The sequence below is a fragment of the Crotalus tigris genome, unplaced genomic scaffold (assembly GCF_016545835.1).
Source record: "Crotalus tigris isolate CLP2741 ecotype Arizona unplaced genomic scaffold, ASM1654583v1 scf7180000024513.1755786, whole genome shotgun sequence".
NCBI classification, from domain to species: domain Eukaryota; kingdom Metazoa; phylum Chordata; class Lepidosauria; order Squamata; family Viperidae; genus Crotalus; species Crotalus tigris.
In genome coordinates, this window is record NW_024100685.1 from 408,977 (window position 1) to 427,888 (window position 18,912).

The window sequence follows — 18,912 nt, forward strand, 5'->3', positions numbered from 1 at the left end:
GGCTTTTCTGACAAGCACCCCCCTCTCCCCTTCCACTAGGAGACCCTGGACCTGGGTGTGCCATTTCTGGCCAACGGGCCGAGTTGGGAGGGGGGGGAAGCACCGGGCAGCCGTCCTTTATGCCTCCCTGCCCTGATGCTGGGTGACACGGGAGCTGCATTTGCTGCTCGGCGCACGAGTGATCTGAACGGCCTGCTATTTCCGTCGATGCTAATTTGCTCGGTGGTTCGTGCCACGGTTCGTGGCTCGGTCAGCCTTGCCTGATACTATATTCCCGTTTGTTCCGCTAAAGGTTTCTCTGTCACTTCGGCTCAGCCTCGCTGGATTCCATGAACCGTGAGTGACCCGCGGTGGGGGATTGGGACACGTGAGCCGGCCGCCGCCTGGCACAAACGACAGGGGTGGTGGGTGGTGGGATCACGGGCCAGCCAGGGGCTCAATCCAGCCCTGAGAAGGCCAGAATGACAGTTGGAAGGGACCTTGGAGGTCCTCTAGTCCAACCCCCTGCTCAAGCAGGAGAGCCGGGACCATTTTGTTGGGAAATACGCAATGACAATAAAGCAGGGATCTTCCAACTTGGCCACTTTAAGACTTGTGGACTTCAACTCCCAGAATTCCTCAGCCCGCCCTCTGAAGTCCCAGAGCAGTTTAATTTTATCATTTTCTATGACTTTCTCTATTTTATGATCCCACCAGTTTTTGCTTACAGGCAAATGATATTTTTTGCAGATCTTCCTATGGACCATTGTTGCTACTTTGTCATGCCGCTGCTTGTAATCAGTCTGTGCAATCTTCTTGCAACAGCTTACCAAGTGGTCCACTGTTTCTTCAGCTTCTTTGCACAGGCGGCACTTACTGTCTGTTGCTGTCTTCTTAATTTTGACTTTGTATGCCTTTGTCCTTAAGGCTTGGTCTTGTGCAGCCAGAATTAGTCCCTCAGTCTCTTTCTTCAATTTTCCTGCTCTTAGCCATTGCCAGGTCTTGTTATTATCTGCTTTCCCAGCTATTTTTTAATTTTTAAATCATTATCATCATCATCATCATCATCATTATTATTATTATTATTATTATTATTATTGATCATCGCACAGTCAGCCAGATGTTCAGACTGGATTTGGCATTTTGTCTACCTATCGAGTCCTTACCCAGGCAGATGTGGATGCTTGATGGTATTACAGGTATCATCGCAGAATGGAAGCAGTTCCTAATAAGGCCGCCTTTTGCAATTGACTAATAGCGAATTTGTCAATGCCAATGGTGTTCAAGTGGTGCTCCAGTTGTTTTGGGATTGCGCCCAAGGAGCCTATGCCTATTGGTACTACCCTTGCTTGCTTTTGCCACAGTCTTTCTATTTCTATTTGTAAGTCTTTGTATTTTGTAATCTTCTCCAGTTCTTTCTCGTCTATTCTGCTGTCTCCAGGCACTGCCACGTCCGCTATCCAGACTTTTTTGTCTTTCTTATCGACAATTGTTAAATCTGGAGTGTTGTGTTATTATTATTATTATTTAAACCAGGAGCGGGGGAGGCTGAAGAACAAGCAGTGGAGCCCAGGTCCAGCCGATGGGCTGTGTGGAAGGGAATTGGCTGGGCTATTTCCTCCTGGTTGGGGGGGGGGAGATATAAGCAGCCCCCCCCCATTGGCGCTGGGGTCCCTAGACCTGGCCACTTTTAGTGGGGGACTAGACGATGGTGCAACCACCAGGGGGAGCCCTTTCCCTTTTGGGGAGGGGGACGCTGCCCCCTTCTCTTTCCTCTCTTCCCGGGAGGGGGCAGCCCCTGCCTGGCCGACCCTGCGGGGTGGGCTATAGCCGGAGAGGCGGCTCCACCTGCCGGGCACCTGCCTGCTCCGGCTGAAAGCCAGGGCGGTGCGTGTATGTGTGTGTGTGTGTGTGTGTGTGTGTGTGTGTGGGAGGGAGGTCCCTAGGACACGTGTCCCGGTGAAAGGGGCGGAGCGGGGCTGGGAACCCGTGTCTGACTTCCGCAACCCGCCCCGACGTGGGAAGCCCGCCCGGGCCGGTCGAAGGAAGGAAGGAAGGACGGGCGGAGCTGCATGGCCGCGGTCTACGGCGGGGTGGAGGGGTGAGCCGGGCGGCCCCGCCAGGGGAGCAGCCGGGGGAGGCTTGCAGCCCCCCCCCAGCGCTCGCATCACCTTCTCCAGCTCACCTGGCGCCTCACCTGAGCAGCCAGGTGAGGCTCCAGGGGCGCCGGGCGAGGCGATGCCGGCGCGGGGGGGCTGCGCTCGGGCGGGGGAGCCCCATCCCGGGGAGGGGGCGGCGGGGGAGAGGCACGACCCCCCCCCCAGGGAGACGGGTTTGGCTGGGACTCGCCTCCCCTCCCTCCCCCGCCCGCCCGGGATAGGCAGTGTGGGGGGGGAGACTCTGCTCTGGGGGCTCCTCTTTGGAGCGGCTCGGGGGGGCCCTTCCCAAAGTGGGGGGTGGGGGCTCGGAGGGACCCCCGCGTCCTTTTGCGGGTTGCAACTTTGCAGCCCCACCGCCGCCCGGCTTTCTTGATGCTGGCATCGTGCGAACGCGTGTCGACTTGCGTTGCACGTGTGCATTGAGAGAAGAGGGGGAGATCGGGGTTGGGGGGGCTCCTGCCCCCTCTGGGCCCGTTGAAGGCTCCCTGCAACAAGCAGCCTTCCCCAACGTGGCGCCCGCGGGCGTCTGGCTGGAGGATGCCCACAACCCTCCCCGGGGGGAATCCCTGTGCTGTGCAGGCTGGGTGACGTCATCGGGGCTTCTACCTGCCTCGACTCCCCCAGAAATCGGAGAGAGAAACTTGTCGGAGGGGCGTTGGATCCCTCTTGCGTTTCAAAATACCCATTCTTTTATTATTCACAGATGTTTTTCCCTGCCCCCCCCCCAAATAGCCTTCTTGCACTAGGCCTGGGTGGAAAGAGGAACGTTTCCCAGATTGCAAAGCGGCTGAGGTTCCATGTGGCTGGGCAGGGCTGAAAGGCGAGGAGGAAGGAAGGAAGGAAGGGATTCTTGCATGCAAAGCATTTCAAAGCTGTGATCTGGCGGGGCCAAGTGGCTTCTGGCTTGGCCAGTTCTTGGCCGGCTTTGGTGGAAGGGAAACTGGAAACCGGCATAACTAGTCTGCAGATTGTGGTTTGTGTGGCTTGGGGAGAGGACAGGGTTAAAACCAGGGGTTTTAACTTGGCCCTTTGATGACTTGTGGACTTCAACTCCCAGAATTCCCCAGCCAGCAAGACAGTGTTGGTGGGCGTGGCCTTGGTGGTTCAGCACCCAGAGAAGCTGAGATCCACCCCAAGATGAGCATTTAGACCAGTGGTTCTCAACCTTTTTAATGCCGCGACCCCCAACCGGTCGTAAGTTGAGGACTACTCAACCGGTCGTAAGTCGAGGACTACTCCACTGGTGCAGCACCGTTTGCAGACTGGGACTTTGGGCGGGCTCAGCAGGGCAGAGACAGCCTGGACAATTCCTGTTGGCTTTTGAAAGCCAATAGAATTAGACTCTATTCAAGAGAGTCTCTTCTATTGGCTTTCAAAAGCCAATAGAAGAAAAGGGAGGAGCACAGCTAAGGAAAAGGGGGGAAAAAAATGGCGGACTGCGTTGTTTGGCGACCCCCGTGAAATGGTCGTTCGACCCCAAATGGGGTCCCGACCCACAGGTTGAGAACCACTGATTTAGACCAACAGTCAGACAGGAAACGTTACCCAATCGAGGAACCACCAACTGAGACGCACAATCTAACAATAAATAACAACCTATTTGAGGAGCCACCAAGGACACTCCCACCAATCTTGTATAGAAACAGAGAGCAGACCCCCCCCCTTCCTCCTAGCACTGATGACGTTAGCTAGTTGGGTCACGAAACGCCTGCAAGGAAACCACCCAGCTCAGAGAGCAGCAAGGACCCCACAGTCCTCCTCCTCCTCCTCCTCCTCCTCCTCCTTCCCTTCTAGCACTGATGCTGTTACCTAGTTAGGTCATGAAACATCTGCAGACAATCAACGCAGCTCAGAGAGCACCCAGGACCCCCTCATTTCAACCCTGAGCGACAGAGATTTTCTCCTCTTGTTGCTGTTTTCTTTCCTTAATTTCCCCCTGGGATTTTCACACGAGCCTCCTGGACTGACCCCCCGCCAGGCTGGGAAGCAGAATCCCCCCCTACAGCCCCTCAAATGGCCTCTGTCTTCCTCTGCAGGGGGGGGACCCACTCCAAGGCGGTGCTGCTCTCCGAAGATGGCAAGATCCTGGCCGAGGCCGAGGGGCCCTGCACCAACCACTGGGTAAGTAATAGTAATATTAATAGTAGTAAAGTTGGAAGGGACCTTGGAGGTCATCTAGTCCAACCCCCTGCTCAGGCAGGAAACCTTACACCATTTCGGACAAATGGCTGTCCAGTCTCTTCTTAAAAACTTCCAGTGTTGGAGCATTTACTGCTTCTGGAGGCAGGGGAAAAAGTGAGTAGGGGGAGGTGCTTGCTTTCATTTTTTCCAGGGACATCTGGGGGGGGGGAAACAAAAACAACACACCCTCCGGTTCACGGAAAAACCTGTCTCCACGGAAGCGGTCCCTGGTGCCCAAAAGGTTGGGGGCCTGTACCTTAAGCGTGCAAAAGAAATTTGGGTTACTAGGTTGAAGATATTTGGAAACGATTAGAAAATGAGAATATTTTATTGTATTCTTAATTCGTCGATATGGATGGTGAGAATTGAAATGGATGAGACGTGTGCCAGATTTTGTGAGGAATTGTGATAAAAGGGAACGGGGAACCTTTAAAACTTGGAAATGATAAGTAATAAACGTTAACTTTAAATCATTCATGCAAAATGAAAACTGGGAAGAAATTTACCAGGACATTGATGGTCTCAAAGATCGAACGTTAAAAACGAGGAAGGTATATACCAGTGGTTCTCAACCTTTTTAATGTCGCGACCCCCCCCAACCGGTCATAAGTCGAGGACTACCCAACCGGTCGTAAGTCGAGGACTTTCCCTGCCCGGGAGCGCCGCGCATGCGTGGTGCCGCCTCCTGCGCCGGCTGAGGCGTAGCTGGCAAGCGGCAGAGACGGTGCAGGGCGACCACCGGCTGGGCCACCAGCTGGCCCAGCCCAAGGGAGGTAAGGCACCCATCGGGCCCCACGCGCGCCAGCAACCCTCCCTGCGCCCGCCGGCCTCCCACCTCCCACCCCTGGCCCTCTTTTACTTAATATTTTTAGTAGTTGCTCAGCAGGGAGGGGTGGAAACTTCCAGACAGCTCGCCTTCGCTGCAGACAACTTGCAGCCCCGTTTGCAGAATGGGACTTTTGGCGGGCTCAGCAGGGCAGAGACAGCCTGGACAATTCCTATTGGCTTTTGAAAGCCAATAGAATTAGACTCTATTCAAGAGAGTCTATTCTATTGGCTTTCAAAGCCAATAGAATAAAAGGGAGTAGCACAGCTAAGGAAAAGGGGAAAAAAATGGCGGACTGCGTTGTTTGGCGACCCCCGTGAAATGGTCGTTCGACCCCAAATGGGGTCCCGACCCACAGGTTGAGAACCGCTGGTGTATACAAACTAGAAACTATTGATAAACGTAAGACAGTTGTTTTTTATTTGATGGATAGAATCAGAAGTGTATTAATTTAAATATGAGACCGTCCACATTAAGGGAAAAGAGAGGATATACTTACTGTAATAGTGTGGGATTCATTCTAATGATATTTGGATGTAGTTGAATTATGGTAACTCAGTCAACCACGTCGTTTTTCAAAGATATAAATGTAATATTGGAAAATCAATAAAACTTTCCAAAAATAAAAAGTGTGCAAGTTGAAGGGTGTCTCTCTCTCTCTCTCCACCCCCCCCTCTGGGCAAGCAGCTGGTTGGCTCGGACACGTGCCTGGACCGGATCGACGCCATGGTCCGAGATGCTAAAAGGAAGGCGGGGGGCGATCCACACACTCCGCTTCGTTCGCTGGTGAGTCTCCCGCCCTCTTTCCAGGAAAGTCCCCCCCCCACATCCCCAATCCTCCCCCCAGGTTGTCCCTTTGCAGCCAGTCACGGCCTTTAGGGAAATGCCCAGGGCAGGTGGGGGCAAAGAAGTCAAGGACCTTGATGTCACCATGCATGGGACATGCTGTGGCGGTGTTTTGGGGATGATGCCATCTGCCAGTCAATATTTTGGCCTCATCCTGCTTTGCTGGGGATGCTGCTAGCCCAGGGTAACAGAATAAGAGAGCTGGAAGGGACCTTGGAGGTCTTCTAGTCCATCCCCCTGCTCAAGCAGGAGAACCTATACCCATGGTGGCGAACCTATGGCACGGGTGCCAGAGGCGGCACTCAGAGCCCTCTCTGTGGGCACACGCGCCGTCGCCTCAGTCCTACACCTTCAGCTGGGTTTTATAAAACTTTTTCGCTTTAGGCCTCTGCCGCCGTGTGCAAAAAAAAAAAAAAGGTTCAATCAATCAATCAATTTCAACTTCTCGCGGGAAAAAAAAGATCTCGCAAAGTTGGAACTGATTGACTGAACTTTTTAGTCCCACCCGGTCTGCCGTTACCACCGCAGCCATGCCCACGCAATGGGACCACACCCACCCAATGGGCCACACCCACCGATGGGCCACGCCCACCCGGCACCCGATGATACATAAGTGGGTTTTGGGTTGCAGTTTCGGCACTCGGTCTCTGAAAGGTTCACCATCACTGCCCTATATCATCTCAGACAGGTGATTGTCCAGTCTCTTCTTAAAAACCTCCAGTGATGAAGCACCCACAACTTCTAGTGGCAAGCTGTTCCACTGGTTAATCGTCCTCAGTGTTAGGGAGTTTCTCCTTAGTTCCAGGTTGCTTTTCTCCTTGATTAGTTTCCATCCGTTGCTTCTTGTCCAGGTGCTTTCGAGACTAGGTGGACCCCCTCCTCTTCTTTGGGGCAGCCTCTCAAATACGGGAACGCTGCTATCCTGTCCTCCCCTGGTCCTTTTTTTCCCTAGACTGGCCCTACCCAATCCCTGCCAGCGTTCTTTGCATGCTTGGCCTTCCCTTGGGGGCTGGAAGGAGTTGACCACCTTTGCTAGGGAGGAGCTCAACCCCACCGGTGGTCCTCAGGTGAAAGGTGAAAGGACCTTGGAGGAACGGCATCCTTTCTGAATCCCCAGCCCCAGGAGCCCAGGGGGTTGATTGGAAAAGGTTTAAGAGAGCTTCTCCAGCCAGAGGTTCCAGGGGTGGGAGCCCGGCTCTAGACACCCATGTAGGGAGTCCGTGACCCCTGAAGATCTCCACGACACGGAAGGTCAGTGGAGGTCCTCCTGCTACCTTCTGCCATGATTTTCCCCCTGGTGTATATTGTATATTTTGGGGCCGTCTCATGCAGAAACTTTTTTTTGGGGGGGGGAGTTCTGTCGGATGGGGGCTGGGGGCTTACAGTGTGGCTGCCTGTGACTGCAGGGTCTCTCCCTGAGTGGAGGGGAGCAGAAGGAAGCCATCAAGAAGCTCATTGAGGACATGAAGACCCGCTTCCCACATCTGAGCGAGAATTACTTTATCACTACCGATGCCGTTGGGGCCATCGCCACTGCGACCAACACCGGTACGTCTTCCTTCCTTCCTTCCTTCCTTCCTTCCTTCCTTCCTTCCTTCCTTCCTTCCTTCCTTCCCTCCTTTCTTTCCTTCCTTCCTTCCCTTTCCTTCTTCCCTCCCTCCCTCCCTTCTTTCTTTCCTTCCTTCCTCCCTTTTCTTCCTTTTGTCCGTCCCTCCCTCCCTCTCTTCCTGCCTTCTTCAGTCCTTCTGTTATTCTCTCCTTCTCTCCCTTTCTCAGTTCATTTGTTCGTTCCTTCCTTTCTCCCCTTCCTTCCTTTTATCCCTCCCTCCTTCTCTTCCTTCCCTCCCTTCCTTCCTTTTTGTTCGTCCCTCCTTCCTTCCTCCCTCCCTTTTTTCCTTCCTTTTGTCCCTCCTTTCCTTCCTTCCTCCATCTCTTCCTTTTGTCCCTTCTTCCCTTCCTTCCTCCCTCCCTTCCTTTTGTCCTTTCCTCCTTCCCTTCCTTCCTTTTCTCCCTTCCTCCTTCCCTTCCTTCCTCCTTCCCTTCCTTCCTCCCTCCCTCCCTTTTGTCCCTCCCTCCTTCTCTTCCTTCCCTTCCTTCCTTTTGTCCCTTCCTCCCTTCCTCCCTCCCTTTCTTTTGACTCCCTCCTTCCTTCCTTTTGTCCCTTCACCCTTCCCTCCCTCCCTCCCTCCCTCGCTCCCTCCCTTCCTTCCTTTTGTCCCTCCTTCCCTCCTTCCCTTCCTTGTCTTGGTGCTCTCTGACCTTGTTTGTTGGTTTATTAGTAGATACTTCATTACCCAATTAGGTCACAGCACCAGTGCAAGGAAATGTGAGCTTTTGCTCCCGGTTTATATACAGTCGCTTGCTGTCAGGGTTGTGGTTTTCCCTTTGACAGTTCCTTGATTATGGTTTTCTGCTTGATTGCTTCTCTGGTGTTAATCCCTGCTTATCTGGGTGTTGGCTGCCAGTCAGGGCGTCTCCTGGTCTGTTTGGGTTTCCTTCTTAGCTTTTTCATTGTCTCTTTTGAATGGCCCGTAAACGTGGTTTATTTTTATGTGCCTATTGATGACTGACTTGTCCCAAGGGGCAGGTTGCCAGGAATTCTGCGAGAGTCCAGTTAGGTGTTAACGAATTGTTAACAGTTAAGAGATGTGGCGGTGCAGTGGCGAGAATGCAACACTGCAGGCTGACTCTGCCCGTTGCCGGCAGTTCGATCCTGACCGGCTCAGGGTTGATTCAGCCTTCCGTCCTTCCCAGGTCGGTAAAATGAGGACCCAGATGGTTGGGGGTGAGATCCCGACTCTGAGAACCGCTTAGAGAGGGCTGGAAAGCAACGTAAAGCGGTTTATAAGTCTAAGGGCTACTGCTATTTTGGGGGTAACGGTTCCCGTCTTCGCCGGCTGGTTGGTTCTGCATCCCGCAGTGTGTGACTCTGGAACGGGCTGCGGTTCTCCTGGGACGGGACGATGTGTCGTTTTGACTCCTCCCACATGCGGACCCCCTCCTTAATCCCCCCCCAGCTCTCCCTCCCATGGAAGCAGGGTGGACTGCCAGCAGGCAACGCGTAGCGTAGCAAGATGGCGGTCCTGACCCCCTTGACCAGGGGTAGGCAAGCTGGGCTCTTTTATGACTCGTGGACTTCAACTCCCAGAATTCCTGAGCCAGCATGGCTGAACATGGAAACCTCTCCCTTTCCCCTCAGCGTAGCTGGCTCAGGAATTCTGGGAGTTGAAGTCCACGAGTCATAAAAGAGCCAAGGTGGCCTACCCCTGGCCTAGGCCTAGGCCGCTTTATGACTCGTGGACTTCAACTCCCAGAATTCCTGAGCCAGCACGGCTCAGCTTGGAAACTCTCCCTTTCCCCTCAGCATGGCTGGCTCAGGAATTCTGGGAGATGAAGTCCACCAGTCATAAAAGAGCCAAGGTTGTCTACCCCTGACTAGGCCTAGGCCGCTTTATGACTGGTGGACTTCAACTCCCAGAATTCCTGTGCCAGCGTGGGGGAACTAAAGCCCCTTCATGATTCGGGGACTTCAACTCCCAGAATTCCTGAGCCAGCATGGCTCAGCTTGGAAACCTCTCCCTTTCCCCTCAGCGTGGCTGGCTCAGGAATTCTGGGAGTTGAAGTCCACGAGTCATAAAAGAGCCAAGGTTGCCTACCCCTGTCCTTGACAGTCATTTCTTTCCAGGTGGGGTGGTGCTTATCTCAGGAACCGGCTCCAACTGCAAGCTGATCAACCCTGATGGCTCTCAGATCAGCTGTGGAGGATGGGGCCACATGATGGGGGATGAAGGATCAGGTGAGGAAATCAGGATCTTCCTAACGGATAAGTTTGCAGACGGCTGTGGGAGATTGCAAGTCCTATCCTAGTTCTCTGACATGGCCAGAATTTTGCGGTGGACAAACACTCTTGGGCCTTCAGAGAACTTCTTGAGAACTTCTCCAATATCCAGCTTTCTCCAGCAGGCTGGCTTCTGTAATCCTGGCCACTTCTCTCTTGATGTCCCAAAGGTGCTTTTTTTCAGGAGGCAACTGGACTTGAAGATGTTTTACTTCTTATCCCAGGAGCTTCTCCAGCTCTGACTGGACGGTGGGGAAGGGAAGGATTTATAAATATCAATATGCACGTCATGGTTCCGACAGGTGAAACTCTTCAAAGAACTTTGAGGCATTGTTTATCTTAAAGAATCTTTATTCGAGCTGCACGGCGTCGGCAGGTCCATGGTGGAAGCCGAAATCTGAATTCCTTCCTTAGTCTCAAAGCACAATGCCCTCCTCCAATTAACAGTCACAAATCACCTTCTCCGATTCGCTTGAAACGCAGGCTTTCCCTCCTGTTCTCTCACCCGCCAATTCTTAGCATCTCTTATTTCAAGCTCTGAATTCACACACTGGAACACTATTGTTGTGCCTAACTAACTCCCACCACAATATAAATATATAAATCCTTCCATTCCCCACTGTCCAGTCAGAGCTGAAGAATTTGGCCCGTGGGGTTTTATGTATTGTATGGATGGGGGATCCAAGTCCAGTCCCCAGGCTGACCCTCTCTTTTGCTGTCAGCTTACTGGATTGCCCACCAGGCTGTGAAGATGGTGTTTGATGGCCTGGACAACCTGGAGGTCCCACCACATGACATCGGCTACGTCAAGCAGGCCATGTTTGACTACTTCCAGGTAAGCGGCTGGTCCACTCCGAACCAGACCTTCACTATTGCCCTCTTCTGGGGACGGGGGACTTGCATCTGTGGGAGGGGGAGAGCAGACTGAGGTCAGAGTTCAGCCAAAATATGTAGGAAAGCAGAAAGTCTCCCATTGGGAAGGCTGTAGATGTCCCAAAGGTGATGTTGTGCTGTGAGCCTTATGAGGAGGCATTCCTGCTAAGAGATGCTCAAGGAACCGCTGGACCTACCTCTTACTCTGCTTCCGACTCCGGGGGAGACAGGCATTGGGGTGGGGACCCCCCTGTAGGGTTTCTGTACGCCAAGGAAAGACTTGGAAGCTTCTGAGCACCTCTGGAGGCTAATCTCTAACGCCAGAGACAAAAGCACTTTGCAACTCAGTGTACAATTCGGGATTATGTTTGGTCACACAACCAGATGTTCAGACTAGATTTGGCATTTTTATCCACCTATCGAGGCCTTCCCAGGCACTTGGGATAGGCAGTTGTGGTTATTTGACGGTGTTCAAGGTAGCATAAGGGAGGAAGGAAGGAAGGAAGGAAGGAAGGAAGGAAGGAAGGAAGGAAGGAAGGAAGGAAGGAAAACAGATGAAAGGGACCATGGAGGTCTTCTAGTCCAACCCCCTGCTCAAGCAGGAGAGCTTAGACCATTTCAGACAAGTGGCTGTCCAGTCTCTTCTTAAAAACTTCCAGTGTTGGAGAAGGGAGGGAGGGAAGGAAGGAAAGGAAAGGAAAGGAAAGGGAATCTAGTGAAGGAGAGAGAAGAAGAAGAAAAAGAAAGAAAAGAAAAGGAAAGGAAAGTATATGTGTTCATGTAAACCAGTGTTTCCCAAACTTGACAATTTTAAGGCATGAGGACTTCAACTCCCAGAATTCCACAGCCAGCGTTGCTGGCTGTGGAATTCTGGGAGTTAAAGTCCTCATGCCTTAAAATTGTCAAGTTTGGGAAACAGTGATGTAAACCCTCAACTAACTTCAGCATAGTTTATTAAAATAATCCAAGTCTCTGGTTTTAACAGCACCTCGTCCCATGTCCCATTGTCCTGTCTTCACACCAATAAGTTTGTTTTCTCCTTCCTTTACATTTTCACCTGTTTTCCGACAGGTTTCCGACCGGATGGGGCTCCTGACTCACCTCTACACGACCTTTGAAAAGTCTAAATTTGCAGGCTTCTGCCAGAAGCTGGCTGAAGGTGTGGGCACATCGCTCGAGGGGGGTGGGTCTTTTGGGGATGCCAGGAAAAAAAACTCTGGGATTCTCGCTCAGGCAGACACTTAATCCAGTTCTTGGACTGTGCTAAGTCAGCATGGGACAGTTTGGGCTTTCACATTAGATGGTTGCAGCTGGGGGATTCTGGGAGCCCAAGTCCACCCACCTTAAAAGTTGCAAGGTTGAGAGACACGGATTTAGACATCACCAGGCACGATCAGCTATAAATGGCTGGGGGATTCTGGGAGGTGAAGTCCACCCATCTTAAGGCTTGCTGGCTGGGGAATGCTGGGAGTTGAAGTCCACACATCTTAAAACATGCTGGCTGGGGGATTCTGGGAATTGAAGTCCACTCAACTTAAAGCATGCTGGCTGGGGGATTATGGGAGTTGAAGTTCACTCATCTTAAAGCATGCTGGCTGGGGGATTATGGGAGTTGAAGTCCACAGATCTTAAAACATGCTGGGGGATTATGGGAGTTGAAGTTCACACATCTTAAAACATGGTGGCTGGGGGATTCTGGGAGTTGAAGTCCACTCAACTTAAAGCATGCTGGCTGGGGGATTCTGGGAGTTGGTCCACTCATCTTAAAGCAGGGGTCTTCAAACTTGGCCCTTTCATAACTTGTGGACTTCAACTGCCAGAATTCCTCAGCCAGGCATGCTGGCTGAGGAATTCTGGGAGTTGAAGTCCAGAAGTCATCAAAGGGCCAAGTTTGAAGACCCCTGTCTTAAAGCATGCTGGCTGGGGGATTCTGTCTTCAGACCCCGGGCGCCCCAGGTTGGAGAAAGCTGGTCTGGGAGGGGCGAAATGAAAGGGTAAACCTGGTTCCCCGTCTCTTATGCAGGTGCCCAGGCTGGGGATCCCCTGTGCCGCTACGTTTTCAACAGGGCCGGAGAAGTCCTGGCGCGGCATATCGTGGCTGTGCTGCCCAAAATTGACCAGGTAACTTAGCCCAGGATGGACGGTGGCAGAAAAGTTGCAGGATTGAGGACGGTGGCTGCTTCCTTTCCCTGGCCCACCTCCCAGAGTTAATTGGGGCTTATGAAGCAGCCATATTGAGGCTAACTCTGGAACATAATTGGGGGGAGCGAGGTTCAGGGCCCCCCCTAAGAAGGGGGCTCTTCCTTTGTTGATCTGGATCCAAGCTGGCTTCTAGAGCAGTGGTTCTCAACCTTTTTAATGCTGCAACCCCCAACCGGTCGTAAGTCGAGGACTACTCAACTGGTGCAGCACCGTTTGCAGAATGGGGCTTTTGGCGGGCTCAGCAGGGCAGACAGAGCCTGGACAATTCCTATTGGCTTTTGAAAGCCAATAGAATTAGACTCTGTTCAAGAGAGTCTCTTCTATTGGCTTTCAAAAGCCAGTAGAATAAAAGGGAGTAGCACAGCTAAGGAAAAGGGGGGGGGGGGAAATGGCGGACTGCGTTTGGCGACTCCCGTGAAATGGTCGTTCGACCCCAAATGGGGTCCCGACCCCCAGGTTGAGAACCGCTGTCCTAGAGGGAAGCACCTCCTCCTCCTTTGCCCTAAGCCACAGTATGGTTTGGCACCTGGTATGAATCCAGCCAATGGTGGCTTATTTCAGGGGTCCCCAATCTTTCCAACTCGGAGGCCCGAGCCGGCGCGGGATGGGGTGGGACACGTGAGTGGCAGGTGCGTGCATGAGTGCTTGCCCATTTTTCCCACAGCCAGGTTTCAAACAGGCTGCAGCTCGGGGGTTGGGGACCCCTGGCTTGTTTGATAAACCCTGGTTTAGGAACCAAGAAAAAGGACAATTGTTCTGTCTTGCAGTGCAAGCTACAGACTCCAGTGGATAGTTAGGACTGCGGAAAGAACAATTGTAACCTTGTGTGGGTCAGGAGGGGGGGGGGAGGCTGAGAAGACACTTGCAGACCCCCTCCCATCCTGGACATCATCTGTTTCAACTCCTCCCCTCCAGATGGCGCTAGAGGGCCTGGCGGGCTAAACTAACCAGACCCGGTTTCTTCCCTTGTGCCATCACTCTGCCCAACATCGGACTCTTACAATGCTGTCTATTGTCTTAAGTATATTACTAACCATGTAGTAGTGGGGCTGTAGTACAGGTAGTTCTCAAGTTACAAGTGCGTTTAGGGACCGTTCAAAGGTACAACGGCGCTGGAAAGAGTGACCCGGGACTGTTTTTCAGTTACCTTTGTAGCATCCCCACGGTCACGCGATTAAAATTCAGCTGCTTGCAACTGGCATGTACTTAGGACGGTTTTGCCGTGTCCTGGGGTCATGCGGTCCCCTTTTGTGAGCCACTGACAAGCAGAGGCAAGGGACGGAAGCCAGATCCGCTTAACGACCGGGTTACTAACTTAGCACAGGGGTAGGCAACCTTGGCTCTTTTACGACTCGTGGACTTCAACTCCCAGAATTCCTGGGCCAGCCATGCTGAGGGGAAGGGAGAGGTTTCCAAGCTGAGCCATGCTGGCTCAGGAATTCTGGGAGTTAAAGTCCATGAGTCATAAAGCGGCCTAGGCCAGGGGTAGGCCACCTTGGCTCTTTTATGACTGGTGAACTTCAATTCCCAGAATTCCTGAGCCAGCCATGCTGAGGGGAAAAGGAAAGGTTTCCAATCTGAACCAGGCTGGCTCAGGAATTCTGGGAGTTGAAGTCCACGAGTCATAAAGCGGCCTAGGCCTAGGCCAGGGGTAGGCCACCTTGGCTCTTTTATGACTGGTGGATTTCAACTCCCAGAATTCCTGAGCCAGCCATACTGAGGGGAAAGGGAGAGGTTTCCAATCTGAGCCATTCTGGCTCAGGAATTCTGGGAGTTAAAGTCCACGAGTCATAAAGCGGCCTAGGGCAGAGGTAGGCAACTTTGGCTCTTTTACGACTCGTGTACTTCAACTCCCAGAATTCCTGAGCCAGCCAAGCTGAGGGGAAAGGGAGAGGTTTCCAAGCTGAGGTATGTTGGCTCAGGAATTCTGGGAGTTGAAGTCCACAAGTCATAAAGCGGCCTAGGCCTTAGGCCACCTTGGCTCTTTTATGACTGGTGGACTTCAACTCCCAGAATTCCTGAGCCAGCCAAGCTGAGGGGAAAGGGAGAGGTTTCCAAGCTGAGCCAGGCTGGCTCAGGAATTCTGGGAGTTGAAGTCCACCAGTCATGAGGGGGCCATAGTTCCCCCATGTTGGCTCAGAAATTCTGGGAGTTGAAGTCCACGAGTCGTAAAAGAGCCAAGGTTGCCTACCCCTGACTTAGCAATGGGGCAAATCTCAGCTAACAACTGCCTCACTTAGCCACGGAAATTTTTGGGCCCATTTGTGATCCGAAGCCGAGGGCTCTCTGTGTCCTGGACTGCCTCCTGGGCAGCGGGGGACCCACAGACCTTGGCGGGCGTTTGTTTCCCTGCAGATCTTGCTACAAGGGCATCTGGGACTGCCCATCGTCTGCGTCGGATCCGTGTGGAAGAGCTGGGAGATGATGCGGGAAGGTGAGGACCTCAGCGGCAAAGGCAAATCTGCTTCCGGGTCAGATGCCCCCAGAGCAGGGGTCTCTTTAAGATGGCTGGACTTCAACTCCCAGAATTCCTCAGCCAGGGAGTTGAAGTCCACCAGTGTTAAAGTGGCTGGCTGGGGGATTCTGGGAGTTGTAGTCCCCCGTCTTAAAGCAAGCTGGCTGGGGGATTCTGGGAGTTGTAGTCTCCCCTTCTTAAAGCAAGCTGGCTAGGAGATTGTAGGAGTTGTAGTCCCGTCATAAAGCAAGCTGGCTGGGGGATTCTGGGAGTTGTAGTCCTCCCATCTTAAAGCAAGCTGGCTGGGGGATTCTGGAAATTGTAGTCCTCCCATCTTAAAGCAAGCTGGCTGGGGGATTATGAGAGTTGTAGTCCCCCCCATCTTAAAGCAAGCTGGCTGGAGGATTCTGGGAGCTGAAATCCTCCCGTCTTAAAGCAAGCTGGCTAGGGGATTCTGGGAGTTGTATTCCACCCATCTTAAAGCTGCCAAGGTTGGAGACCCCCTGCCACAGTCAAATGAAAAGGAGGGCTTAAAAGATCTCGGCCGCCCATGAAGCACAGGCAGTCCTCAACTTACGACAGTTCATTTAGTGACTGTTCGAAGTTACAGTGGCACTGGAAAAAGTGATTTACGACCATCTGTCACACTTATGACCGTTGCAGCGTCCCCATAGCCCTGATCAAAATTCAGACGCTCGGCCCTCAATTCCTGTTGACAACGGTGGCCGAGTCCCACGGTCAGGTCAGGCGGTCCCCTTTGGCCACCCTCTGACCGGCTGGCGAAGTCAACGGGGAAGGCAGATTAACCTTAACAATGATGTCAATAGCTGAATACTTGCAGTGATCCACTTGACAACTGTGGCAGGAAAGGTCATAAAAGGGGGCAAAACTCAGCCATCTCGCTTAGCAATTTGCAATTTTGGGCTCCTTTGTGCCTGCTAAGTTGAGGACTGCCTTAGGCAATGCAATGGGTGGCCTTCCTTTCTACAAGGAGAATGGGGCTTGAGCTGTCCAAGGCCAGGAGCCCCGCTTGGGTGGGGGGCAGGAGGGTGTCCGATGGGAAGCACCCACCGGCTCCTGTCTCCTCTTTCAGGATTCGTCCGGGTCCTGGGCCAGGCGCACAGCCGGCAGCTCCACGGCGCCTTCTCCCGGTTCAGCCTGCTGAAGCTGAAGCAGTCCTCGGCCCTGGGGGGGGCCAGCCTGGGGGCCAGGCACATCGGTCAGCCCCTCCCTCTGGATTACGCGGCCAACGTGGATGTCTTCTACACCCAGTCCTTCGCCTAGAGTCGGGCGCCAGGCAGCTCCCGGCCATCCTTGGGGTCCTTGGGGGTGGGGGCTCCAAAGTCTGGCTTCCCTTTGCTGCTTTGGGAGCCTCCCCCCTTGTATGAGCAGTTGACAAACACACACACACACACACAATGTTGCTTAATAAAAAAAAAGTGGCATGGTCTCGGTGGCAAAACCACACGCCAGAGTGCCTGGATACGCTGAGCCCTTGACTTAACCATCATTCGTTTAGCGACCGTCCCAAGTTCCAAAAAAGCGACCGACGATCCTTTTACCGCACTTGCAAAAATGTGGTCGCGTGATCGAAATCCAGACGCTCCTATTTATGACGGTCGCAGCGTCCCAGGGTCACGTGACCCCCCCCCCTTGCAAACCTTCTGATTAGCAAAGCCCGTAGGGGAAGCCGGATTTGTTCAGCAACTGTGCGACTCGCTTCACAACTCAAGCGATTCATTTAAGGACCGGCAGGAAAAGGTCGCAAAATGGGCAAAACTTAGTTAACAACCGTCTCACATAGCAACGGGAATTGTGGGTCTATCTGTCCTGTGAGCTTTTGGGGGGGCTGGCGAGCTTTCGTTCCTGCTGGCAATGGGGAGGGCGCCTGGCCCCTTTTTCCTCATGCCCTGCTTCTCATGGGCAAAGGGGACCCCCCCAGGGGGGCTTAGCGGCCCTTCAGCTGTGGGGCTGTTACCAGCTGGAGAATCAACAAACTATCAACAGTCCTGACCTGAAGCAAAGATCTCCCATGGAGTAAAGCTTGATTAACATTTATATCAGGGGTCTTCCAACTTGGCCCTTTGATGACTTGTGGACGCGTGCCTGGCTGAGGAATTCTGGGAGTCGAAGTCCACAAGTCTTAAAGTGGCCAAGTTTGAAGGCCCCTGCTCTGTTGTCATTGTGTATCTCACAACAAAATGGTATCGGGTCTCCTGCTTGAGCAGGGGGTTGGACTAGAGGACCTCCAAGGTCCCTTCCAACTCTTGTCATTCTGGACTTCTCAGGGCTGGATTTAGCCCCTGATGTCACCACCCACCACCCTCTCATTTGTGCCAGGCAGCCGTCCCAATCCCCCACCACGGTTCATAGAGTCCAGCGAGGCTGAGCCGTGCCTGGCTGAGGAATTCTGGGAGTCAAAGTCCACAAGTCATGAAAGGGCCAAGTTTGGAGACCCCTGAGATAGACTTTAAAACGAGTGGACTTCGACTCCCAGAATTCCTCAGCCAGCGTGCCTGGCTGAGGAATTCTGGGAGTCGAAGTCCACAAGTCTTAAAGCAGCCAAGTTGGAAGACCCGTGATTTAGATCAAAAGCTTTGCAAAAGGGCCTTGCCTCATAGGCTGGTTTGTCCTGGTTTATCCCAGTTAACTGCCATCGTGCTGTCCCTGCATTTCTGCTGACACCCCCCCCCCAAATCCAGGCTGACATCCGGGGGGGGGGGTTGCAGCCGAGTCGACGGCGTCCAGATCCTAAAAAGACCCTCGGCACCACACCCAGCTCAAAATCCATTTATTGAAGAATGCATTATTGTAAAAATGGGCAGCGCATCATTGCAAAGGCTTCTGGGGAAGAGGGGAGGGGAGGGGCCCTTGCACCATCCTACCCATCGCTTCTCACCCCAAAGGCGCCACGGCAGAGAGATAGCTATATCGGCCCCTCGCCACCTTTTAAGCAAAGCTTCAAAGCCAGAATCCGGAGCCATTCCTGTGTCCCCCCCCCAAAGAAAAAACACCCAGCCCCCCCGGGGGGGGAGAAATTGGAGCTTTTCTGCTCCCATTGGCAGTGCCCGCTGGGCTTCCTATGTCAATGTTTCCTTGGAAGAGTCAGGGAGGAAGATGCTGATGTTGGCCCAGCTCTACAAGCTGCCCTGTCCTGGAAGGAAGGAAGGAAGGAAGGAATCAAGAGAGAAGAAGAAAGAAAGGAGTTAGGAAGGAAGGAAGGGAATTGAAGAGGAGGAAGAAAGGAATCGGAAGGAAGGAAGGAAGGGGCAAGCAGGGTCCCTTCCGAGCAGCACCAAGGCTCAACCTGATGGCACTACTACAAACCCCATCATGCCAGGCACCATGCTGGTAGGGGAGGATGGCTATTGAGAAGGGAGCAGATGGAGAAAGACTGGCTTCAGTGAAAAGTTAGGGTGGGGGGGGGGACTACAGCCCTTTCGATGACTGGTGGACTGCAACTCCCAGAATTCCTGAGCTAGGAATTCTGGGAGTTGCAGTCCACCAGTCATCAAAGAGCCGGAGTTCCCCACCCGATTGAAGGGGAGGGGGG

General features: G+C 53.1%; 1 protein-coding gene across 2 annotated transcripts; it reads left to right on the forward strand.

Moving 5' to 3' along the window:
• The first annotated feature begins 1,946 nt into the window (after positions 1-1,946).
• Positions 1,947-16,850, forward strand: NAGK (N-acetylglucosamine kinase). 2 transcript variants are annotated; one of them, XM_039333907.1, is made up of 10 exons: positions 1,947-2,080; positions 4,175-4,259; positions 5,833-5,931; positions 7,398-7,539; positions 9,677-9,787; positions 10,552-10,664; positions 11,774-11,861; positions 12,726-12,823; positions 15,260-15,338; positions 16,453-16,850. In XM_039333907.1, the coding sequence occupies exons 1-10, from the start codon at positions 2,052-2,054 to the stop codon at positions 16,641-16,643; spliced, it is 1,035 nt and encodes a 344-aa protein (XP_039189841.1). In that variant the 5' UTR covers positions 1,947-2,051; the 3' UTR covers positions 16,644-16,850. The 2 variants fall into 2 exon arrangements, with proteins under 2 accessions (XP_039189841.1, XP_039189842.1); XM_039333908.1 differs by having other exon boundaries at positions 2,050-2,188.
• The last annotated feature ends 2,062 nt before the right edge of the window (positions 16,851-18,912 follow it).